This window comes from Channa argus, chromosome 7, assembly GCF_033026475.1.
Source record: "Channa argus isolate prfri chromosome 7, Channa argus male v1.0, whole genome shotgun sequence".
Lineage (NCBI taxonomy): Eukaryota > Metazoa > Chordata > Actinopteri > Anabantiformes > Channidae > Channa > Channa argus.
The window spans coordinates 20,368,077-20,395,410 of NC_090203.1; the positions used below are offsets into that span (position 1 = coordinate 20,368,077).

General features: G+C 41.4%; 1 protein-coding gene across 16 annotated transcripts in view; it reads right to left on the reverse strand.

The window, feature by feature from the left end:
* plecb (plectin b) overlaps nucleotides 1-27,334 on the reverse strand; it is a 107,865-nt gene that overhangs the window by 38,981 nt on the left and 41,550 nt on the right. For 4 of the 16 annotated variants that reach the window (XM_067510257.1, XM_067510256.1, XM_067510255.1 and 1 more), the window contains exon 1: nucleotides 12,227-16,057. The exons of 8 other annotated variants lie outside the window; for them this stretch is intronic. In XM_067510257.1, coding sequence (XP_067366358.1) covers nucleotides 12,227-15,722 — 3,496 coding nt within the window. In that variant the 5' untranslated portion in view covers nucleotides 15,723-16,057. Of the gene's footprint in view, nucleotides 1-7,651; nucleotides 7,860-12,226; nucleotides 16,058-21,302; nucleotides 21,382-27,334 lie in introns of those variants that run through there. 4 more of the 16 variants (XM_067510267.1, XM_067510259.1, XM_067510263.1 and 1 more) reach the window with 4 other exon arrangements.

Below are 27,334 nucleotides of genomic sequence, written 5' to 3' on the forward strand. Positions count from 1 at the left end.
AAAGTGCTAAACTGTAGAGCAAATACAAGGGTTTAGACAGAGGGAGGGAAGACAACACCTTTCACTGCAGAGGATTTGCACTCCCACATTAGCTCACATCTCCTTTTAATCTTCCATTCCCATTTGATTTTCTCCGCAGTCTCTTTAACCTTCTTGGTGTCACTTGATTAATTTGGGTGAAAGTTAAGTATTTACTGCAATATCTGGCCACCACACCCCACAGAAAAAGGAATGCGGATAAAAGTACAAACAGCTTTAACACACCCAGGATTATTACCTCAGATCTGTTAGGAGAAGGAGGAGCAGAACGAAAGAGAGGAGGATTAGGAAGAGGAGCTGAACAACAGCACATGCACGATCATATTTCTGCTGTGCATACAAAGCCAGCTGAACACAACCAATGAGAGATCCTTGGTCCACGTGACTGTCCTCTGGAAGGTTAGGAAATCTTTAGGATCCAGCTGACCTGACAGCAGACTTTGAATATTGTCAGAATTAGATCGGATGATAAATCTGCAAACCCAGTTTAACACAGACACAACAAGCCTCCGGATTAGCCACAGCAGCAGCTTTTAAATAGCTCGGCGCTGAGCTACACAAGCCTCTGTGGAAAGCCCCACAATTGTGTCAGTTGCTAATGTCAGGTTTGGTCAATTCACATGCAGCACTAAGACGGGGAAATTGAACCTGGCACAGGGGATAACATTTAAAACAGCATGTGTCTCCCTCTGCAGGTGAGAGCAACAAAATATAATACTTCTACTAAAAGGATCATGCTGATTTATTTTTTTTCATCAGTGGTTATTGATGGGCTGCTCAGCCACATGCTACCACTGTTACGTTACCTACTTTTTCTTCCTCTCTTATTTCAAACAAGCTGGAAACACAGACTACAGGAACATCATCATTCGCTGAAGAAAAAACCTACCAGAAACCATTGTTTTGCCTATGTCAGCTAAACTTAATTAGGGCCACTCCTAATAATTATGTTAAGCAGACTGGTTTTTAGATTGATTAATCTTTTAATCAATCTAAAAACCATAATTTAGTTTAATCTCTATAAAATCTCCAGCTAAAGCCATCAAAATCCCCAGTTGACTTTTTCCCCGTTACATGTTTGGTTAGATATATGGAAAATAATGAAAAGCAACCAATAATCTCAACTAAAAGGCTGTAGTTCCTTATTTTCCTTGTCATCTGCTAATTCATTATCATGACATGTGATATTTACATATGCTGCCTCAGCCCTGAAAGTTTCCAAACAGCCACGTAAATGTGGAAAAAATGGGGAACTTGAGCTGTGTTCCTATGACAACGCCCGTAAACATACAGCACCATGTGCCTCTCCGGGTGCTGCGACTGACTTCTTACTCATGGCTGTATTTTTAGACCGGGGAGTCTCCAGTAACCGACAGATTTTATGTGGAAAGAAAAACACCAAGTCACGTACCCTGCAAACTCTTTTTCTTAAAAGTTGCAAAGCAATTCCACACTTTGACCAATAGATGGCAGCAGAGCTCAACCACGCTCTGGCTTTGATTATGATGCTGACACTACTCAACCTATGGGTCATTAGTAAAGAATCTCTGAACGAAACACCTTAAATTGTTTTAAATACCTCTCTAATCATGCTATGGGATATACATTAAATTTCTGTAGGGGTTTAAAAGAAATAAGACAAAGGCAGAGGAAAAGCTCAAAGTTTGAAATGTAGGAATAAGAATATACACTGTTAACTTGTATAATGTGCCACACTACACTTACACAGAAGCATGTTTTGGTTTTTACCAGTTCATAAATACATCCTCCCTTCTATTAGTACTTGAAACTTGAACTTTATTATACAGCTTTATATGCACAGACCTCAGTGATCTCATATACACTGTAACCTCCCGTCATTCGACAGGACTGCATTTGCTTCATTGCATCAATTACTTCTTCACTTCCTCTATCGTAAGATTTATTGCAGCAGTTCCAGCTGGAGGCAAATCTCTGCACATCTTTTAACATTGTAAAATGTTTACAGGTGTCTGTAATTGAACAGTTTGTGACATGCTTAGTTGTCGTGATAACTATCCCCAAATCTTCCAGTCACCAGTCTCAGTTATTTATAATGGTAAAGTATTTACTTACAATGAATATAAACTTGATCTGGACAATGACCAGTTGCTCAGATAGCATACAATAAAATAACTTTGATATAAACAATAAAATAAGAGGATATATATTTTTTAAAATGATGGTTTAAGGATACTACCGTTTTCAGGAAACACAAAGGATTCTAAAAAAATATTGTCCAGATCTAAAATAAAAAGTTCAGTTGAAGACTGATGACTCTGGTATCAACAGCCATGTGGTTTCACTATTGTGAAAACACTACTCATGAATAAAATTTAGATAACTCCTCCCCACCTATGCAAAAGGCCTCTGCACTCACCTAAACAGCACATCTTTTGACACAGATATCTGCTTCTTTCTCCGTAGGAGCTCATCTCATGCAGATAATTCCCTCGCTCATTGGTCCATAATGCAGCCATTATGATCCCAATGGAAACATGCACACGGTCCCTCAGTGGCTTTCTGTTTACTTAAAAAAAGAAACTGGCAACACTTTCTAACAGATGAGTGCTAGAAAATTTGCCCTGCCCCTTTATGGACAAAACAAAAGATAACAGACAGGTAATGCAACATAATTTTCATGTCATCTATCCTCAGGTTCCTGTCATCCAGAGGTGCCTACTTACTCACAATTGCACTGTCCTCATTTAATGTATATTTCAATATCTGACACTGTCAAAAAAAGCTTGTATTTTAATTTCCACACTCAAGCATTAGGAAGGGCAGGTGTCATTGAGCCTGAGGGTGTTTCATTGTATCTGACTGCTGTCATCTTTCTTGGCAGAAACTCATGATTAGTTTTTGCATCTCCTCGAGGCAACCAATCTGAAAATCTGTAAGCATCTGACACTCGTCTTCTACTGCACATGCAGAAGGAAAAATGTGTTTTAACACAATAACACATTAACAAGAAACCCTCAGCTGTATCAGGTTCACATTGTAATAATTTTATGTCTGGTTTAAAGGAAGTAGGCTCTGGCTGACACACACACCTGGTGTCGCCAGCCAACTGGTGTGACAATTTACAACAGAGCACAGCTGAGCTGCTCCTAGGTCAGATTTAAAGGGACGGTAACCTAAATATGCAGCGTTCTGTGCCCAAAGGACACTGATCTTTGACCCAGGTTGGCTCTATCATCACCACACTGACCATAATCACTCGTAGAGCAGTATTTCTGGGCCAATGGCTTAGAATCACGGCACAGCAAGCCTCGCTCCTTTTGGCCCATAAATGACATTAATGTTAGTAACAAGGTGAATGTGTTGTTATTAACACATTGTTGGACCATGTATAAAATACTTTGATTTAGAAAAAGCAAATTTAAGACTTTTTAGGGCTACATTTGAAGTGTGAATTGAGCTGAACAGGCATCTGTTCTTCCTGGCAACATCATTACACAGAACCAGTTTAGAGGATGTATAAAAAAAACTGGACTGGAAAAAAAATGATTCAAGAACTTTTAACAAAACTAAAATCCCATTTTGTCTATTTATATACGAGCAGATGTTTTATGTAGTAGATGAATTACTATAACTGCAAACAAGGTCTAAGTAATAAAGTGACACTTTCATAAGTGTCACTTTCACAACTTCAGATAAGCTACTGATGTCAGGGCATATTTTATAGACGACAAGTCACAAGAGGTATGAATATACTCGCAGTACAGGAGCGGATGTGCTTCCATAGTCCCAGTGTTGCTCGTCAATAAATCCAGCTCTAAATCAACAGCCTGCATTGGCTCCATGTTGATTTTTGAATCTCACTGGGGTTTATTCACTATTCCCAGAGAACAAGAAAAGCCCCCCTGGGGTTCTATGAGTCCCCGAGGCACAAGTTCACGGTTTACATTGTGACTCATGCCCAGGGGCAGTCACAGTGGTGTAGGCCATCGAGGCTACGTTATATGCACTCATGGAAAAACCAACACACGCAGTGAGTAGAAGCTTGATTGTAGAAGCCCTGGCTGTTTCCAGGAAGAATGCTGGCTTTTCCACAAACCAGGCCAGAAGCCTCAGCCAGAACTCAACCACTGCTGCCCACACAGCTCTCTGAGGATCTAACATTCATCCGTACAGAAGCATTTGTTTGGCAGCATGTGCGTGATTACATGACTCATAAACGCTCAGCTCCTGTATAAAGGAGATTTCTATAGCGCTTTCTTTAGCTCTTGGGGACACGTTTTCAAGCCGTTTAATTTCGGTTATGAAAATTTCAAACCAATTATGCAAAGCATTTTAACACCCCTAAAAGGGCCTGAGAGAAAATAAAACAAAGCAACAAGCACAAAGGGGTACGATTAGTAATATATATACACGGTATACTGTCACTTAAACACCTGTAGGAATGAGTTTTAGAGTAATACAGTATATGCTGCTAGCCATCTGTGGTTGAAATACCAACAGTGGCAGTCTGTTGAAGGTAAAACAAATGCATGAAAGGTCAAAGGTCAGTGAGAGAATGCTGACCCACGCACCTTGTGTGTTACACAGAGTATTTACAATCCGACTCAGCGCCCACTTCCTCGTGACCTTTCAGCTGACTTCATTCCACCATAACAGACAAAGAGTGTCAACACCCATGTTCCCACCTGTGCGTGCACAGCACGCCATACAGATTATGTTCAGAATCTGAACAGTTGATGAAACCCCAACGGGGTGGTATCTGCTTTAACTGCGGCACTAAGTGATACCTCAAGCCGAGGACCTGGTAAGTGGACAGAGGACAGAGCTGTCATCATGCAGAACAGATGCCAGTAAAAAAGGGAGACAGTTAAGACCTGAAAGCCCCATGACAAGTCTGGACTGAAGAGCACAGATCAGGAAGGGCAGCAGCTGCATTTAGCTCCACGGAAAATAATGAACATTAAAACGTCATCAGATCAAAGATTCTAGACGAAATGTCTGAGCCATATAAACAACAGTAATTCAACTAAATATTGAATAATTTCCTCTCCAATAATATTTAGTACAGATTGATAAGCATTAAAAATGTTTTGCCAATTATTAAGAACTAAATATTGACATTATATTGTATGTGTCAAGGTATTTGTTATTACCACAGGCATTGAGAAAGAACATCAAAGGTTGCTTGTTTCTAACCTGATTCGGTTCTCGTCACTTCACTTGGATTTTCCGTTATGTTCCATAATGTTTATTTACTCATCAAATATACGGTAAACGTTGCTTTTGTTACCACCCCATGCTGGTTCAAGACTGAAGCTGAGTTACATATAAACCGTTTCTTTTTTCTTCTTTTTGAACAAAGCTATCTTAGATTAACATTTATCCCCACTTTTTCGATTTTAAAAGATAAAGCGATAACAATGTTTGCTCTGCTATTTCTATTCAGCCCTGACTTTGTAGCATTCTCAGTACTCAGCGACCCATACAAAAAATTGAGCCACGTTTCTTCACAACAATGCTGACCAATGTGGAGTTACAGCATCAAACAGCTCATTGTTTGTCTGTTGGGAGTTTTGTGTATACAAATGTTCCTTCAGGCCAAATCCCAGATAAATTCATTAAGTGTGGCAACTGAACACACACACACATGAGCTCATGTCCTTTGTAATGCTGTTTGTTGGTTCAAAGGCTGGCAGGGACTCCAACCTGGCAGGTGTACTAAACCAGTATAAATCACCCTAAACTAGGACACCCTTCAGCAAGAACTCACATTCAACACAACACACCCACGCACTTAAATGTCTGATGCATAACCAAACATGACTAGACTGGTTTAGGAGGCATAAGGCAATTGTTTTATCAGCCATTCTGCAGTGCAACAAAAGAAAATGAGGTGAATTCAGCTACAGCAGACGGACCCTAGACTGTTCTGTATCTCTGCACCGTGACCATGTCAGACTGTCAGCCTCGAAGCACACAAGTCACTACACCCTGCATCAAATCCGCTGTTTGACGATCGTGAGGCTAATCCCTTTACAGTTTTGTCTAAGCACACAAACATGGCAGCATGAAACTGCCATGCAGAGGCCCGGGGGCACCTTCGGACAGTCACGGGACACGACTGACAGCTTTTAAGGTCACACACAAACTGTACTAAGGCAGATATAAAACCTGTGTAGGACTGACATTGCCTCCAACTTGTCTTTATGACAAGTTTATGCCTCTGTACACTGAATTGCTGACACAGCATTACCCCTGAAATCAGCAAAAAAAGTCCTCTGGCATGCAGCTACTTTATGACTTCCATGTTCCTGAGCCTGCTTGTTGAAGCTTGATCATCTTTGATTGCAGCTCTCTTACCTTGCCTCTGTTTTCTCAAGTGCCAAAGTACAATCAGAGAGAAGAAGTGCCCCAAAACCACCAGGGTGGGGAGAGTGAGTCCTGGGGGGCTTGCAGGCATTTGTTGTTGGGACAGAGAGATAAGGTACAGGGGCTGAGGGGACAAATCTGCTGTGACAGGTGGGCTTCACAGAAAAAAAAAGGGTGGGGGTAGTTGGGGGGGGGGGTTGTCAGAGGAGTCAGCACGGGCATGTCAGCAGGGACATAAAAAAGGCACCATGAGCATATTAAGCTATTACAGAAAGTTTTCTTCCAGCCCACATCTCCAGATTCTTGGCCTATTTTCACACTTTAATTTTTATGAAACTTGGCACATACTGTATGTCTCTCTTCCAGCACAAAGGAGAAATGATCCTGTCTAAATGTTAAAAATCGAACATTAGCTGTTACTACTGTGTGTATTATTCAAGAAATCTGTTTGAGTTTCTGTAATGTCACAGGTTGAAATGTATCTATAAATGTGTGACTCCTTTTTTTATTTGCTTCAACTACTACTTCTTGTTATGACTAGGATTGGGATTATTCTCAGCTGATAAGAATTTTCTGGAGAATAGGGCCAAACCCAATAAAGCAATGACAAGCATTAACATCCTTGAGCAGGCCCAACCTGCTTGTCTTCATTTCATCTTAACGTGGACGGATTGTGTTATTACATACAGTTTTTTTTTAAATTAAAGAAGCCTTTTCTTTATCTCTGATGCAACAACAATGGAAAACACACTTCAGCAGATTGTACTGAACACGAGCAGGTGATCATGGTTTTACAGCCACTGTATCCGAAATAGCTCAAACACGTGTCCAAAACTAAACATTTTGAATAAAATGCTAATTATATATGTCAGTCTTTCTTGTTGGCATCGATCTGTTGTCACACAAGCGTGAAAGACCACCGCCTAAAAGGTGGCAAGAAGGGGGTGATATTGCCCCCGCTGCCCTCTTGTATCTACATACCATCAAATAAAGGAAAATATAGATGGCAGCCAACCTCACTTGTAACTCAAGTCAGTCACAATGTGGACAGGTTTAAATATGGAACACAATCTGTGCTGCAGTGGCTGAAGGTTGCTGTTGGTTAAATGTTAATGCGTGTCCTCCTGTTGTGTTCGTGAGAGTATGTGCAACGACTTCACGCGTGTTGTGCCAAAAATACAGACGGTCGGCAGACAGACAAATCAGAGTTAGACACAAACAAGACACGCCACTCCACGGCAACACCACTCTGCGGACCTACCGGGTATGATCTTCATCTAAGAGGCGGCACAGAGAGGAAGCCGAGGACGAGGGTAAAGACAAACAAACAAACAAAAAAAAAAAGAGCTGGACAGAGGGGGAATGAGAAGATAAGAGGCTCCTGTTTGTTTGCTCTGAACTGCTCTGTTTCTCGCTTGTGTTGAATTTTGACAAGCTGTGCCTGCTGCTTGGATCCGTCAGCCTGCTCCCCAAGGGTCAGGGGAGGAGGGACGACAAGCCATGCCTGGGGAAGGGGGCAGGGGCGAGGGCTCAAATGGGGAGACGGGTTGGTGGCCAGGGGGAATGGGCTGGAGCTGACTGAGGGTTATAAATATAAACCAGAGCAGGATGATTACACACAGTGGCATAGTTAGAAACTTATGAAAGCGCACTGGCTGGACATTTGGCTACACTTACCCCCTAGAAACACCCCCCCACCACCCCAAACACAAGCCCACCACCCACCCCAGCTTCTCTTCCTCCCTCTCTCTCTCTCTTTGATGAGGGTCTTGGCTGGATTATTATGTGATATAAACTCACAGCTCTCAGCCAGAAAACTGATTATTATGTGAGAATCATCTGCGGCACGACATGATTAACATATGCTCGAGTCATCATTTACACATAATATTGTCAGCACATGCTAAAGTAGACTCATCCTGATTATACCAGGAGCAGCATGGTTTACTCACACGATAATAAAATAAAAATTACAATGTGTGATCAAATGTGTTATTCACATTTGAGCTGTTTTTGTAGTGACTGTGATCCTCGCACTTTTAATTCTTAAGGATCCAGGGATTTCAGCTTACAACTGTTAAGCACATGCCACATTAATTCTAATAAGATTTATATTCAGGTTCTGGCATTTAAATTGTAAAATGGGTGGGTCACACTGGATATATTCAATGGCTTCAACGGAAAAGCACTGGCAGGAACATTGGGTGGACAGAAATAGCAACAATATGAAAACTGAGACCTACCACTGATGGGCTATTTACCAAAACCAGATGGCCTTGCACTAAATGTCCATCAACAAGTTTCATTTAATGCACAGATTGAGAGTATGGCTCTCAGTGAGATCTCACTTCATCAACGATATTGCTTGACGGATCACAGCGGTCCACAACATTTGCTAAATATAGTAGATCCTAATATATGCATATGGCTTTGTCAATTTCAGTGTTGACAACTGGTTCCATTTTGCTGGGATGCTAAAAGCACTGAGTGCCTTGGGGAGGGGAGCTGGGACCATCCTTTCCCAGGAAATATGGAAATTAACAATGTCCCATATGAAATGAAGGCATCTATACTGAGAAAGTATGAAGGAGATTAATAGACGATTGCCAGGAATTACTCCATGACCATCCTCATGTGCTTTCACACACATAGGACACATAAGAAAAAGTATTTTAAGCTTGTGTCCAGTTTCATTTTGTTTACAATGTTTTCCTCCTCTGAACAATCGATCTCAACTAAGCAGGTGTTTTCTCTTGACAAAATATGGTGTAAAGTAAGGGTCAAAACACCAAGGCCGACCATTAAACTTACCTTAAAATAAATCTAAAAAACCTCTAACGGAATAGTGGATGTACAAAGGTTAAAAAACTCTCTTGAAAACTTAAGTTGTGTTAGTCAGCTCCTCTAATGAGGCCCAACATGCATTGTGGGTAATGACTAATGTCATAACCATCTTAACCAAACCCTCAATATATCCCACATGTGATCGATCTATCTGGTTGTGGGTCTGGGCCTTCAGTGAATTAACTATTACACTCCCACTGCAGCGTTGCTTTTTCTGCTTAACTTCTCAGCCTCTTGTCGTTGTGTTGCAACCGACTGCCATTAAACCTGATATTGTATACTCTGCGTGTGCCAGTGCGACAGCTCAGGTTGGCAACTGAAATGTCTACAGTGTGTTGGCAGACGCCACACAACTGGCACACTGGGGAGAGCATTTTGTCATGGTTTGTAATTAAAGAGCAAAGATGCACACTGCAGTCGCTTATTGGTTTCATCCTGTCCAATGTTTTGGCACTGTTTTCAGCAGTGGCACAGACATGCATCGGCATTTCTTTCTTGTCAAAATGTTTGCTCGGTGCCCTTGCATCTACGTTTATGTAATGGAGTCTGATATGTTATGATACTCCGAGTCTAATGAAACACTAGAACTCCTTTCACAAGTGGAGTTGGTAGTGAAAGATAAAGGACATGACACCTAAGGTTGTTTTTTTCTGGGAAAAAACATTCAGATTGTACTTACACTACTTACTGCTATCTCACAACACAGTCTGCTGATAGACAGCATGACTTTCAAGCATTCATAATGTCCCTCAGGCTCACAATCTAAGCCCTCACATGTGAGAATGGTGCGAGTGAGTCATAACATCAAAATGATGTGCCACCATAATGAAAGGCACAGAGCTGCAGTGTACTGTAGCTGTTCATTTAACCCATCGCACAAGAATGCACAGGCTGAAAAGATGAAAACAGGGAGGACCTCAATGGAATGTCTGGGATGGGATTTCGTCTGATTGCCTCTGGTGCCATGTGTGGGCAAAGTTTAAATAGCCTCTCAAGCATGTCCAACTCATACAAAAGTGCACGCTAGCACATACAAACGAAAAGTGCCACACACAAAGTCAAAGTCAAAATTGAAACCAGCTTTAGCTCATTTTGAAAGCAACATTTTTGTGGTGTTTTTTTTTTTTTTTTTTTTTTTTTAATACTTGCCTTGTTCCTGCTTTCCATAGAGCTAACAATGTAACTAAAACACCGAAGCTGCAGTCAACTGCAACTGTCTTCCAAAGTGTAGCTGAGTATGTGGCAGCCATATCGTTACCCACAATCCTGGTCAATGACTCAACACTCTGAGGTAAACGCAGAAGGAAACTGCTTTGGCAAAAGTGCCCCTAATGCAAAGATTGATGGCTGCAGAAAAATAAAACAAAGTTTTAACTAAGGTGCGTATGGTGCGTGTGAAATATGCATTTTTTGAAGGAGTATCTCAACACGTCTGAGTATCAGTTGAAGCATCTGCAACAGATAACAATACAGTCAATGAACAGCAGATGTCAGCAGCGGATCGACAAACACTGGTCATCAGACAGCCTGGCACTCTGCATCTGATCACTTGAGCTGCATATGACTTTCACTGCATATTTGACACATATCATTATTATCATACTGCAAAAATTTTGTTTTTTTCCCTGATGAGAACTACAGATAAAGAAGGCTGCTAATTGAATCCAGACCTTCTGTCACATGTTGGGATTAAATAAACACACCCACTGAGCTATGAGCAGGCTATTCAAACTTCCTGACTTTCTGTGTTTTGTTCCCACCCTCAACAGACAACGCCCAAGTCCTTGCTACACACCCTGTGAGGGTTCCAAAAATGCACATGATGGCAATTCACCATGGCAATTAAAAATGACCAATGCCAGTTTCACTACAGTCAAACCAACCACCACCATCACATGGTGTCTGTAACTTTTATTTTTTCAGATGCATCAAAGGAGGACAGCACACAGGACATCTATCACATACTCAACATAACTCCCATACATTCTACACATAGTAGTAGATAATGGTATGCAAGGGGCACACGTATCACAAACACAAGACAGGGTGAAATACTGAACCAAGAAAAAAAAAAAAAGCAGCGAGCATCCGCCTGTGCCAAGAACACAGTATTACTGGAGCACGGAGAAGAAAGGCTCCCAAAAGCACCACACCTCCCTCAGTTCCTCACTTTGGTTTTAACTAACGCACACAACTATCTCTACAGGGAACAGGCGAGGCTGAATCTCTACAAACAGCCCCACCTTGCTGGATCGACTGCAGCTCTGCAGTAATTTCATTTGGCAAACACACAGAAATGGCCCCAGAGATTAATGTTTTCATTGAAACATGTGCAGAAGTCAATTTATTACCTAGCAGAGCTGGAATTTCCCCATCAAAACAGTAAGAAGTGCTACCGATGTAAACAGCGTGGGAAACTACAGATGAGATTCAATTCTGTATAGTATGTAATGCTGTAAAGTAATGTTATAATACACTTTTGGTTTTTTGTAGGATTTTGCATCTGTTATCATTTGAGGAACAAGAGCCTATGTCCCAATGATTGTGTGACGCAAACGTGTCTCAAATACACTGCAGCATGTGCTATGACAGTGTTTCTGGTACTTCATCTATTTTAAACACACAGATAATTAAATCACAGCCTCATCTCATTGGCTGGTCCTCACCATCTCACTGAAGCCATTCCTAAAGAGAGACTGCCTCTAGTCTACAACACAAAGCAGAGGCTGTGCCCTGTAATATGTAACATTTAACCATAAACTGTAATCACATTGCCCTAAATAACACTTCAGAGACAATTACAGTATGGGAATGTTATAAATAGTGAAAGCATAAAATAGTGTAAGTACATGACAACGTAAGGGCATCACCAAACGCCTACCTAAGACCTCCAACGCTTCAAAAAAGGCGGAGAACAAAAGCAATTACATCACGTGCATGAGTGAGAGGGGCACAGCAGGAAGTAGTATAATTGGTCTGGATTCAAACAAACCTTCTATGAAGTTAGGCCATTTCTTCTCCTCTGGGTCCTCCAGTGAATGGTCCCAGTCTGCTTCAGGTGAGGCTCCTTGCACAGTGACCCCTGTTGCACCCGACAAAAGTGCACGCTCTATGGCTAGCGCTTCCAGAACATCCAGGTCCAGCTCCTCTCCTTCTGCCTCAGGCTCCACAGGTGTTGGTGGTTGTGGAGGTGACTGACTCTCAGTTGCTTCAGCACCAAGGAGCTGCTTCACCTCAACTATCTCTTCTACTACTACGATTTTCCTCTTCATGTTGGCCTCGTCTATGTCAGAGCCTATGGACTCACAGCTGTCCCCCAGGTGAGGCTTGTCAGGCTGGGAAGCTGCGGGTGTGGCAGTGGCAGAGGGTGTGTCCTCCTTCAAGTCCCTCTTCTTCTCTTCCTCCTGTGTTAAGGCCTCAGAAACACAGAGCCTTTTCTCTGTGCTGCGCTCTGCTGCCTGAACGGTCAAATGTTGTGCAACTCTGCTAGGTTCCTCTTGCTTGAATAAGGGGCTGGTCTGTGCCTGAGCTACAGCTGCCTGTGCTGTTACTGCTGGTGCTGCTGACGCTAATTCTCCGGCTGCGGGTGCTTCCCTCGCAGTGGAGGATGTTTTTGGTTTCGGAACCTCCCGCTTGATTTTTTCTGCAAAGAGCAGCGCTGGCTCCACCTCCCCTTTGTCTACTGGGGCCTCAGAGAGCACAGCTGCAGCCTGTCTTGTTTCCTCACTGCACATTCCTTCAGGAGTCATCTTTAGGGAAACATTCATTTCAGTCAGCTCAGAGGCTGTGACAGGGCTTTCTTCAACTGTGACCGTGGGCAATGGTGTAATGTCAGTGGATGGGAAAGCTTCTGCTTCAGGCAAAATAACACGTCTCGTGTTTATGGTCTCTGATCCTTGTGCCTTAGCCTCCTTTTTCCCTTTGCCTTTCTTCTTACCTTTTGAAGATTCCTCTGCAGCTTTCCCTGTGCTTAAAAGGGATTTAGTGTCGACTGTAGGTTTCTGAGATTCTGGCAGTGATCTAAGGTTTTTCTCTTCGTTTTTGGAACTTTCTTCCTTAGGCCCCACTTCAGCTTTCTGCACTGTCACTGTTTCCATCTTGGTAAGAGTCATTTTCTCAGTTTTCAACTCCTCAGAGTGAGGCAACTCGCCCATGGGGCATACTGGTCCCTGTGTGGCTTTCTTGGCTTTGTCTTTCTCAACTGTATTATTATGTAGATGTGCATCACCTGGAAGCTCCACTGGAGGCACTGGTGGTAGTTTAGTAGGTTGTTTCTTAACTTCCTTCTTTGGCGTCCCACCAGTTTGTTTAGGGACTTCTTTATTTTGTTCTTCTTTAATACCTTTTGTAGCCTCAGCCCTGTTTTTCTCCACGGGTGATGGCTCCTCAGTCTTTACGCTTGTAGAAACAGTTACAGTCTTTGAGGTAGTGACTGGTCTGGGTTTGAGGTTATTTTCTGATACCTCCTCCTTGTCTTTAGTGTTTTTTCCCTGCTCCTCCTTTGTGTCAGGTGGTTCTTCAGCGTTAATAGCCTTCAATATCTCCCCTGGTGATTTCTTTTTCTTTCTTTTTGATTTGGAGCTTCCTTCTGCCACTTTGGTTTCCTTGATCACCTCTGTGGTGAGTTGAGATGGCGAGGTGTCCTTCTGCACTAATGTGGGACCCTGTTCTGCATCTTTGTGGGCTTCTTGTGCTATTTTTCCATCTTTATTGACATGATCGACTTTCTTTACATCTGCTTTCTTCTCTGTTACTCTAGTTTTTAAAGTGGCCGGTTGTGCATCTTCAGCATTCACTACAGGTGCTGTGAGACTTTTTGTACTGACAGTAGTTGTAACTTCAAGTACTGAGGATTTAGTCACTGTAGTAGTTTTCTGAGGAACTTCAGCTGTTTTAGGCTTTTCTGAGAGATTCACTAAGCCTATTGTAGCCACATTAACTTTGGAGACTTCCTCGGCTACATTAGGGGTCTTAACTGGTGTGCCTGTGGTGTTATCAGGGTTGGTGGTCTCCTGGGTGAATGTGACTTTAGCATTCTTCTCTTCCTTCTTATGGTCTATTTCGGAATCAAATGGAAGTTTTACATTTCCATCTGAAGGTGTGACTGATTCCTCAGTAACTCTTGCTTTCCTGATCTCATTTTCCTTTGCAGGTTTTGTGACAACAGCGGGGATGGTGCTAGTGTCAGTGGAAGATTCATGAACAGATCCCATTGTAATAGCTGCACGGGACTTCCCTTTATCAGTTGCAGTTTCAACTGTAGTTTTCACCTCTGCAGATTTAATCTGATCCATTTTTGCCTTTTTTGTCTTCCTTTCCGTGACATCTTTATTGACAGGGGAAGCTGTGACAGTGTCAGTAAAGACGCTTGTAGTTTGCGGACCAGAAACCATTGAAATGACTTCTTGGGACTGTACTTTATCGGTTTCAGCTGTAGCCTTAACCTCCCCAGCTTTAACTTGATTGGCTGTCAACTTTTTTGTCTTTTCTTCTTTGGCTTCTTTATCAGGAAGAGATGTGGTGGCTGACTTCCTTGTGATCATTTCACTAGACTTCCTCGACATTTTTTCACCTGTGATCTTAGACCTCTCTTGATTTGTTTTGCGAGATGAGGGTTCGGCTGGAATCTTTGATGTTGTACCACCTGTAGCCTCAGCAACAGCAGGCACAGTTAATGGTAGGGCTGTTTTGGAGGATACTGATGCCTGAGTGGTCTGCGATACATCCTGCTTTATAGCTGCTATCTGAACAGGGATGGAACTTGACACCTTCTCATTTTGGACCTCAAAACCTCTTCTCTCCTGTGATGTTGTTACTGACCTCTCTCTGCTCATATCAACTTGCTGGTGGGAGACTCTCGTCACCCTGCTCTCTTCCATCACTGCTGCTTCACTTCTGAAGATGTTCTCCTTCCTGAACATAGTCTGAGGCTGGTCCTCCACTTCCCATGAGGCTTTGGGCCTGACTGGTTCTGCAGCCAGTGGACGACCTCTAAACCTGGCAGTCCTATCAGAGTAGTTCTCTCTCTCTCTTGGACCCATCACCTTATGGCGGTAGCCTTGACGTTCGGCTTCTTCACTCTCTGCTTCGCCCCTGCGTCCTGGCTTTGGAACATAAGATGTTGGACCTTCAACAGATTGGACCTTTGCCGCCCGGTGGGCAATGGCAAGGGTGGAAGCTGGCTTCCTCACCCTTTGCAGGGAGGCTGGAACAATCTCAGCAGGCAGGTGTAGGAAGTCACGCAGGTAGACTATACCCTCATTGGTCAGGTACCAGTAAAAGTGTCTCCAGGCAAATGTCTCCTTCACGTAGCCTCTGGACTTAAGCGACCCCATTGCACGGATAACTTGTAGGTTGGTCACACCTTGTACCTCAGGGTGCTTGATTTGAGGCCTCTTGTCCTTTTTGGCCACCATGACACCATCTCGAAACAGGACCTCATAGATTGCCCTGAGGTCATGCAGGGGCATCAGCATTCCAGCAACCATTGTGCCTTATGCCAGTATACACTCAGAAAGTAAAACTAAAATGCACAACCATTAAAGAAAGAGAGAAATCAGATTGTCTGACGTCTTGCTTTGTGAAAGAATGCAATGGCAAAACCAGTTGTCATATCTTCTCAACACAAGATAAAATGAAACTAAAAAAAATGTTTGTATTCTTGTGTTCTTACTTTCTTTCCTCTTGTTCTTGCTGATCCGTAGGCTTGAAGAAAAAAAGAATAATCCTCTATGAAAGGTGATTTGAATAAAGTCAGAAGTGTACTGTTCCCCACTATATTCAGTGTGGCTGGGAATGAACAGTCTCTCCGTTCTGCCGAGATGGCAATGACAGAATGGAAGAGAGGCAGCGTGTGTGTGTGTGTGAGAGAGAGAGAGAGAGCGAGCATGAGGCACACTTTTCAGCCCGGCTCCTCCTCTCTTCTCTTTCTATTTCTTAGGAAAAAACTGGCATGGAAAAAAATCTCACTAAAGTAAACAGTACAGCAGAAAGTATGAAGCAAAGAAAAAAAGTGTCTGCATTTAATTGATTAAATTAAACAAAGCAACATCAAATGAAGCGAAGTTTTATGAAGTGTGTTTGATCACATGCTCTTTATCACTGGGACTTTCACGGACGGAAACACCCACTCTCAAATTTAAGTACACACCTCCTAAATAATGTGCACACACCTGACTACAACAAGCTCACACACACCCACCCACACACACACACAGACACAAACACACCCTTTGGCGAATCACACACCAGTCCAATGAATGGACTGTTCTAAACAGAGATTAGTTATGAAAACCTTGGTCGACCAGCTTGCACACATCATTCCAGCCCTTGAGCGACTTGCTAGGCAAACTTGTAGGTTTTCGAGTAAAACATGTCTTTTAGTCTTACACGTGATCACAACTACAGTTTTTTCAGCTCTCATGTCACACATTGAATGTGTAAAAACTAAATGACACACTAAGAGAAAACTCCTACAGAAAAGTTCTATAAATGTTAACTGCTGTGCCTTAAAGCTATAATATGCAACTTAAACTTCTACTAGTATGAAAGCTTTGTTCTGTCCAGCCTTTCCTCTTTCAAAACGATCTTGACAATTTAGGTTGTACTTGTACTTTGATATGACTCATGGACACACATATATATAGAGAGAGAGATAGCAGAAATTCTATTAAGTTTAATTCTAATAATATGTATCTGTGTTTGTTTAGTGGGTCACTAAGCAAAGATAACCATACATGTAAACCAATCAGTGTTTCCTTTTGCGGCTCACTGAAGTGATGCAACAGGCTGTCAAGCGCCCTAAAACTGTGTTGCTGCTATGAGCAGCTAACATTAGGGCTCTGTGCCTCACTTTATATTGGAACTAAGAATCTGTCTTGCACAACTATATAAAGAACTGTGCATTAAAGTTAACCTTTCCAACACTCTGAGGAACATGGTATCAGCTTTCTATCCCTAGATCACTTCTCCCTCGTGGACATCTGTCTCCCGTTCATCTCGCTGTGTCACTGAGAGTGTTCTCTTGTGATTGGCTTCCAGTGAAAGCCAAACTGGAAAGAAAACTGAGTATTGTTGGATAGAGTAGAGGAGTACAGCACATGTTCAGTCATCTTATTGAAAAGACAAGGATCTACTATAAAGAGTAAGCAGACAGTCCTGTGCTGGAACACAGTGATCTAGTTGCGAAATTATAGCAGTGGTGAATGGGCAGAGATGATATGTTGCATCCCCACTGCTGTTTAAAACCACAGACTATTACGCTGGAGGAAAACTGTTTTCACTTTATTTGCCATAGCAACAGTCAAATGAAGTGAGCCAACTCTGAGTAAGTCAAATATCCACTTTCAGGACTGTGGTTAAGCAGTACTCTGGTGTACTGAACAAGACATTGTGATCTGAAACAAACTATTGTCACATACTGCACGTTGACAGAATGTCATCAGGAATCAATAAAATAAAAAATAAAAAACATTAATAGCTTTACTGCAGTTTTTAGAAATACATAAACAGCAACTTTCCAATTGTGTAAAAAAAAAAAAAAAAAAAAAAAAACAGCACCTGACAGTTCTGATATTCATCTTAGTGAAACTGATGCCTTAGGCTATGATGGGCTGTACTCCACCTATAGCAGATATGTTCTAAAACGGCTTTACGATGTTATCTTGAGCGGTGCTACTAAAGTTTATGATTCAGATGGAAAGCTGAGAGAAGGAGGAAAGAAGGAATTGTCAGGTTCACTTTACAAGAAAGGCATTCCTTTGTATTATGAAACAAATGTGTTATCATTGGCATGTGGCAGTTTACCTGACACAAAAGCAGATGTAGCAAATGTGCACTTGCATACTTGCAAGCTTAAATGTAAAACATTTTGTTACTGAACCTGTTTGGTATTTTGTGCTGTTAAATGTCCAGTTGGCAGATAAGAAGTCAGTCAACTATATGTTAAAACTCAAGCTAAGAGCTGTTGAATTTTGGAATAATATTACATCCACATGCATGGTGCCTTGTCTTCTGGACTCCATATTGCAGTGATTTTAATCCCTGTGTATGTGTACAGTGAACTTCACAAGGTGTCACAGCCCTTCCAAATGTTGAATTTATCTATTTCTACTGTTTCACATTAATATGGTTATGTGCCAGCTTGAGAGGGTGTTTCCTAGCAAAGAAATGATCATAAATAGACTTAGGATGATTATTTTTGAAGTAATGGCATCTAATTTTGGAGACATATTGCAGCAGCTACAAATAGAAGGATGTGATTGACAGAAGCAGATAATGGAGTAATAATAGTTGAGGAAAGAGTGTATGAATAGTTTCCTGGGTAGGCGACTACTTCTGCTTCAAAGTTTCATACCTCCATAAGTACCAGAATAGACTCGTCAGCACCAACAGATAGTGGGTGGCAACTGGCCTACTGTAGTGGCCTGCGGCTCGCGAGTCTATTGGTCCCACTTCACTCCTTTTTCAGATCAATGACACTCCAGCCACCTTCAGGGAAAGTAAAGGTCGGCAGTGCCCGTCCTACCCTCTAATGTATGTGCTTACATTGCTGTAACAAAATGTAAGCACAACACATTGCACTAACATAATGTAACATGAGCAAGTTAATAATTTAATATAAGAATAATAAACTACAAAGTTACATTTAAAAGTACATTTTTTTTTTTTTACAGGGAACAATTATGAAATGGATAAACAGACTCAGAAAGGATCTGATAATCCACCTGAAGAAAATGGTCCATACTCTTTCCTAAATCATGACTTGCACAGTTGCAGTCATGATGCATCATTCTGCAATGCATGAGAGCTCCCTTTTTATCCAGGCGATAAGCCCATTTTTATTTGAGGTGCTTGAATCCTGGCCGGATATAGTCAGGAGGGTGACTCCCCAGTCAGGGACAGCTGTGCCCCCTGACAGAGCTGAAGTATGTTAGAGCACAAACTCTGCTGACCTACAAATCTGCTAAGTTAGACATCAGTTTTAAAAGATTAACAGATTGTTGCTTTATATAATTTTTGAGCAGTTCATTAATATAGTGTATTACTGTAGGTGCAAAACTTGATTCACAGTAATTCATTAGTAAATTAGTAAAATTTTATTTAAAAAACATTTTAGTTTATGATGACTACCTAAAAAACTTGTGGCTTTCTCATTTAAATAATAAGCAAAGTAGCACACAACTAAAGAGGACGGAGGCATCTCAAACATGTGCAGCCTTACAGAGTTGGTACCATGGTTGTAGACTCTTAAAAGGTAAGAGCTGTTTAAATAGCCAAATATTACTTTTTCACACACTTTTGTTTATTGTGCAAAGTCAAGGGCTAATTATAACGATTTTAGATTTCTGACTTTGGGCTATATATAAATCTGACCCGTTCACCTGTCTATTGTAAGGCTATGTCTGACAGCATGTAAGGCCTTGGAGCTGGAACAGACAGAGAAAGTAGCCTTTGAAATGCAGGAAGGACAAAGCTGCAAAGCATCAACCTCTGGCACTATCTGGTCTCTGGCTAATCTGGGTGTAGCTGGCGTGATCAAGTGGGACTATCCACGATAGAGCAGAGGGAAACTGTGGCCCCATTGCACAGTCAGGTGAACCAAGATACGTTTAAGGGGCACCTGGATGCTGGGAAAAGCTCTGTGTACTGTAAACTGCACAGCCAAACACAAACAGACAGAAGTGTTGTAAAACCACAAACTCGCTTCAAACAAAGAAGCACTGTTGGTTAGGAGCTAGTGAGCAAAGAAGGAGACCGAGAGGTGTTTTTGGCATTGGTCACAGTGTGAGAAAAATAAACAACTCTCTTTGGATAATTGTGGTAAAAACAAGGGACAAATTATGGTAGAAGGAGCCAAGGGGCAAGAATAATAGACAAAATTATGTTGTGAAATCAATCAAGACAATACGGGAACTATTCTTGTTTTGCCAACCTACATTTTTTTTTTTGCCCCATAAATAACTTTTGTGTTACACAAGGCTTGTTAAAAGCAACTGTGAGGTTAGACAGCCTTTGTTTTGTAGAATAAAATGTGTGCAAAATTTTAAAAGAATGTAAAAAAAAAAATTTTTAAATCTGAACACAGTTATTTTTCAGGAAAACTGGGTACTTTAGTGGCATATTTTGTACTGTGTGAACAGAGGAAGAACAGGCAGCTCTTGGTTTTTATTGCATCAATGCACATGGGAAATCTATAAACTGATGTGTGCTGGAGGTAAAAATGTGGGTCCTTGCATGTGTTCTCATCTCCACGAGTCACCGGTCACACTGACTTCTCCTTTTCCAGAGTGGAAAGAAATTAAGTCCCAGTTTATGCCTCTCTTTGCCCTCCTTACCAACCAAAAACAAGCAGTAGCACTCAAAAAGAGCCAAATCCCTTTCATTCTCACTTACTCTCGCTCTAACAATCCTTTCAGGCATGGGCTGGTTGGTAGTGGGTGAGTCTCTGTGAAGTCAATACAGTGCACAACACCTACTGTATGACGGGGTAAATCGGGCCAGAGCAAAAGCAGGAGCAGCAAAGTGACAGATTCACTATGTCCATAACACCACTGATAATGTTCATGTTCACACAGGATGCCAACTGATTCATATCACCAACTTTTTGCATCTATTAGGCAGTACTCTGGGAAAGAGGGATTATTTCCCCCTGAACCAAATTGTACATAAATTTCCCAACAGCTAGTGACTAAAACAAAACAGCATTGTGCTGTAACAAGTTCCAGCAGTAAAATGTGGACAGATAATTTGAACCAGCCCTCAACTCTTTCTTTTTCTTTCTCCTGCCATAGCCGCGTGCCAACTCAGCTAATTGGCAGCCAGTTGTCAGAATCAGCATGCAAGAGATGTATTGCACCATTCAGGAGCTACAAAGGTTTAAGTGCTGTTGCACAACAGTCAATAGGGCAGGATTTTCTCCACTCCTTATTGAACTCTCTAGATTCCCAATTGTGGAAAAGATGATTTGGCCACACCCCGTCATGGCACAAACTTTCATATAGCCAATGGTGACAATCATCAAACACTCACATCCTGTTTCCAGTACTGTAATATATATAGGCACTTACCTTTCCTTGGGCTGAGCCAGAACCGATCTCCAAGGGGATCTCCTCTGTGCATTTGATCCGACATGTTATACAAAAGCCTAAACCCAGCAAAACACCTTATTTCTGCTTTCACTCAAAAACCACACTGCTACTGCGTCTTTTCACCCCTGTGAGACCAAGTACCCATCCGCATGGCAAGCAACATTGGGCTAAAAGAGGGAAGGAATGGGATTGGACTGACATTCAGGGCAGGGAGGGTGTTTGTGAGAAAAGAACAAGGGAATCTTTTCATCTCTGGCCCATAAATGCAGAGGAACATCTACCCTATAAATCTGAGGTCCTTGCCCGACTGGACATATTCTCTCTGCTGCCCCGGATACCCTGCACCATGTCCCATACATTTGAGGACACCCAGGCTTTATTCGCAACATCAGAGGGACACACACTGGACGCCTTGTTCAAGAAACCTCGCAAATTACAGCTACAGAGTGGACACAGGTAAAAAAAAGAGAGCACACGAAGACTAGATTGAGAAAACCAGAAAATTATGACTGCCAGTCTGCAAAAGGCACCATCGAGCTATCCAAGATACACCGAACAACAACTCTGGCTTTGACTCTTACTTATTTCCTGTTTTACTAGGAGCAAATAAGGCTTTTTGTAAGTCAATACAAAGCATAGAGTTAATCTTAGAACCGGAGACAGGTATTTGAGACACAGTCCAACCATGTAGCTTCAATGCAAATGACCTTTCAATGTGCAAACAAGTGACAGGTGTATTCATATTTTGAGAATGGTATAATTAGCACCGAACAGTGTTCTGGCTTGTTTCCAATGAGTACAGTTGATCTTAAAGGGTAAAGAAAAGTTAAGATTGAGTTGAACAGGCACAGTCTACTGTGTACGTCTCAAAACATAATCCTGCTTTAATTAAAGTGTGATGGTTGTGACAAGACTAAACTGTGCAGACTTCCTTGATTCATGAAGACAGAGGCTCCGTATCGTCACTCAGTATCAGTAACAAGTGCTTAAATAGCAGGTGACCCTCACAAAATGGAGCTGCACTCTGGTTGTGAGGGTGGTACAAAATGGCTGTAGGGAGAGGCAGGTGTGGCAGTGCCAGCCTACAGACTGCTGTGAGTGTGGAAAAGCTCATTCGCTCCTCCCTCACACGGTGTTTGTATGAAAAGCAGCAGCAGAGGAGATATCTGAGCGTGAGTAAAGTAACGAAAAGGACGCCTTCCACCCTGAAGAAATGTCTCAAACAAAGTCACTCTTTTTTTGAACAAATAACAAAAGGAAAGAAAAAAAAAGAAACCCTTTCAATATTTCCTCTATGATTCAGCGTCTACAAGCCTCACGTGGGTGTGGTCATGCAGGGCTTTGCTTGCTGTAGCAACGCAGCCCACAGGTTATAGGCAAATACCATGGGCTGTCCATGGTGGAAGTCCCGGGGAACGTGGGCTTGCTGCTGCTATTGCTGTTGCTATGGGCAACCAGCTCTCAAACAACAAAATTGGACACAGGATCCGGACTCTGGCCTTCCTGACTGGCCTACCACATTAGATATTCATCCTGTCAATCATTCTCTAATATAATGCAAACACAATACAGGTGCCTCCTCCCTCGCTCTCCCTCACTCACTCACTCACTCACCCACCCACACACAGACACACACATGAAGGTGATTTATCATCCTCAAACCCATAAAACCCTTCCATCTGGTTAGTGTGAATCAGTTGCATTCTTCATTTCCTCAGAGTGAGTGAGAGTGAAAAATAAATGACTGCATGTGTTGTTGCTTTCACAAAGTCCAGCATTAAACTCAGTGTATCTGTGACAGAAGAAAAAGCCTTTTTTTTTTTCCTACAGCTTTTGAGTCCAGTAACAGACAGCTGTGACTCACCATCATTGCAATCCTTTAACTTTCATAAACTGGCTTTCATTAAGCTTAACCACCCGCTAGAGGGCTCTTTTAAGAGGAAGGAATTGCAACCATTGTCCCTGATAGTCAGGGACAATGCGACATTGTAATCCAAGCTGCGGCTCCATTGAACAAAATTAATAATGACTTTGAATAAAAGTATCAAAACTCAGTCTGAAACCACACTCGTGTTGCAGAAGTGTCACATGTGTTTCATTTGAAGCAGAAAGACAAAAAAGTTAGATTCACTTCCTGTAATCCTATCCTGCCAGCGCTGGGAGGCAAAGGACAGAGCACCACCTCCTGCTGCATGCAAGTAAGCAGCATCAACACAGGATCGAGAGAGAGAGAGAGAAATGACAGCGACTAACAATCCAGCAGAAATACCACTCAAGAAAACCGTCTATACAGGTTTTCCTTGATCATTTTAAACTGTCTGTCAGACTCACTGACTTTACAGCATCTGAGGAATTTTCTGGTGATCTTCAATTACAGCTTCAACACAGCTGCAGTACAGCATGTGTACTGCACTATATGTACAAATCAAAAAACACTACAAATGCACCAAACACGTCCAGTCATGCAATACCTGGAATGCCTGTATGGAATGATACTGTGTCTGTGCCTGTGATCCAACAACAATAACAACAAGACATATTTTGACATGCAGGATCAAAGTCGACCCAGTGGGTGGTAGCACTTCACAGCTTGGTATTAGCAGGGTAATAGTGGGGTAATATTTTGGAAATAACAAGGTATTATCTCGGTAGATGCATGATAATAGTAAGAACAGTGTCTTGGTATATCCAATTACTCATATCTATTATCTAATAAAAAGGTGATAGGGGGATAATATTTTTGCATGAACAGGGTTTATTTATGTGGCTGAAGATGAGTTCACTTCTGGAGATTTGTCATGTCTTCCATAACAACTCCCCAATACCACAAATATTGCCATTAAATTGAGAGTTGTGCTTTTACAACTGCTATGTATGAATAATACACAGGCTACCAGGTATGTTTCAAGTAATTACAGTAACTCTTTGTGTTAGGTTTTATTAACCATTTGGGTTTTTTGCTTATACGAAGTCATTAGCTCGCTAGTAATTTTGCAATTACTATGCTATTGCTCTGCTACATTGTTAATACAGAAATATTACACCATTATTACCTTGTTATTACAAGATATTACTTTTAGATATTACCGATATACTAACTTGTAATTGTTCAAATATTACCTGCTATTACACTATGTTAAATGCTGCCTTTTTAATCTAAACTTGCAATTGTGTCCATCAGGGATATTTTTTGCACAATTGTTGTACAGGACTTTAGGTGGAATGAGGTAAAAAAATAGAGCACTCTTGCAAAGGTTCAAAGTACAATATCAACTACTGGAAACAACAATAAGAAACTACCAACCACTGTGTTTATCTTTGCCCTAATCGTTGTAAATCTTTATTCTCTTGCTGATCTTATTTTATGTGGGCTTTGTATCGGATGAGATACCGGCCCACCCACAATTTAAGTGTCCCCACTGGTACAGGAGATGGCATTTCACTTTTCTCTTTATTTGTTCTTATCAGCACACACACATCCTGTTTTGCAATGGGACAACTACAACTAAAACTTACCGTACAAGACAGAAAGAACAATAGGCAGGCTTTCTTTCCCAAGCTGTAATAAAAACCTGAGAGCAGGAGCTGCTTCAACATCAGTACTGTGAATTCACTAACTGCACATGAGCACTGGAGAACAATTCTGAAAACCTCCTGTATGAAAGCCCAGAGAGGTAACAGCCACAGAAAGCGCACATTAGTTTGTCCTTGAGGCCATGTGGCCACGGCTGAGACAGAAGAGCATACATACAGCCAACAACCTATTAGGTTAAACCTCTGACAGCTCAAAGAATTGTTTAATGTTTTAGCAGCCTCATCTCATTGTTCAGCCTTGGCACATAATGCTTAGTATGAGTTTACTGCAATGAAACCGTCAATTAATACATTACTTAAAGGTGAATGGCATTTTTTTGCATTGCTTGCAAACAACACACCACTGCAGCAGAACTGTGTGAACAGTACACTCGTGTGGTAAAACTAATGCTTACCAGTGAGGGCTGCTTCCCTGAAACCCACTGCAGGCGAAATTCACGTGATAGGGTATCAAATAGCAGAATGGCCTTAGAAAAGAAATTCAAACCACCACGATCACCTTTAACAATGGAACCTGCCTTGTAGAGCTGCCAGAGTGGATCATGTGAGGTGTGACTGGGTCTCTGCAAGTGTAATTACTCACCCTCAGGTGATGAAATATGAAGCAGTGTGCACTGGAGCCCACGTAAAAGCTGCAGCAGAGGCTTCTCTGTTATACTACAATGCGTTCCCTCATGCAAACATCACCACCGAGAAGTTCTGATGTGCAAAGGCACAAGTTTGCTACTGTACTGGCAGGGACTGACCACACACTCACACGTTCTCTGCATTTTTGCTTTGTGATAAAAGTTCAGAGTAACTGAACAAGCATTGTTTGTCCCAACTCCAACCTCCACACCCACACATTTATATCACAAACCTCTGATGGCATTTCTCTCCCTAGCAAGCAGTAAATCAAAGAGAAACACCGGCTCACCCTGAGGCACTGTGTAAACATTACTTAAATGCCCTGGGACAGACACTTGGCTACTAATAAATGAACCAGCTGCAGGTAAAACTCGTCGTGACACAAGTTGAGTTACTACTGCACCGAAAAACGTAGGCCAGGTTACACACAGGTGTTACGGAGCCTTGCTGGCTGTAAACCATTCCAGATGTATACTTTAGAAAATGACAGCTTGTAGTAGCAGGTCGTGACTCCTAAAGTGAGTGCATGCAATACACAATCTCCATCAGCAATGCAGCCATATTATTAACACATATCTGAGAGTATGAACAATTTACTTTTAAGATGATTTAGTGTCGAGGCCCTGAAGACATAAGACATAAAAGTAATGCATATGGCAAACACACACAAATCTGACCCAATCAGCCATTCTAAATAATTCTGTTCCTGTATTTCCTGTGTGTGATTACTCTCCCATGAAACCAATAGAATTATTTCATTATAGTACTTATTTGCTAAGCGACTTGGATGTTCCAGACCATCCTCCAACAACAGTGAAACAACAGGAGAAGAGGAGGGAGCACTCACCTGAAAAAGAAAGACAAACAAAGAAGATGGTGATTAGAAATACTCTCTATTAATATACTTAGCAAAGAAACAGAGTCACTGCTTTCCCATGTGTATTGCATTTGGAACAGTGGAGGAAGGATGAATTGCCCTCTGACATTTGCAGCATGTGGAGATTAATTTCCCCCCACATCCTGGAACACTCTGCTTTTAGACACAGTTTGACAAAGAGTTGAAGGACGTTATCCTGCTTCAAATTTCAGTTCAAGCTTATCTCCGCACAACTGAGAGAAGATCATCATCTTTTAATAAAGTGCATGGAGGATTACAGAAAAGAGAAAGAGCTGGAACTAGCTGACATAGGACAAGAGGGAAACTCCATATTACTGGTTCATATCACCATCTACTGGACAACCAGGACAAAAGCAAGTTACAAGCAAATTACTATGAATTCTTCAATTATTCAACAATTCTTCAATCATATATATATATATATATATATATATATATATATATATATATATATATATATATATATATATATATATATATATATATATATATATATATATATATATATATATATATATATATATATATACATACAGAGATAGAGATGTGTGTGTGTATGTTTGTGTGTGTGTAATATATATATCTAATGATTATTGCATGCTATAAAACCTTACTGAACAGCTAAAAGCAATAAAAATTTGTTTCACAACCACAACAAACAAATGATGCATCATGTTTATTTGGCTATTATAATAATAATAATAATAATAATAATAATAATAATAATAATAATAATAATAATAATAATAAACAGCTAAAATAAACAAAATCTTTCGTAATGTGACTACTTCAGATGAAAGGTCTGAACTTTACAGCTGCCCCCGACACCACCCACATCGGCCCACTACTGTGCAGGACATTCCTCTCATAAGCACCAGTACATGTGTACTAC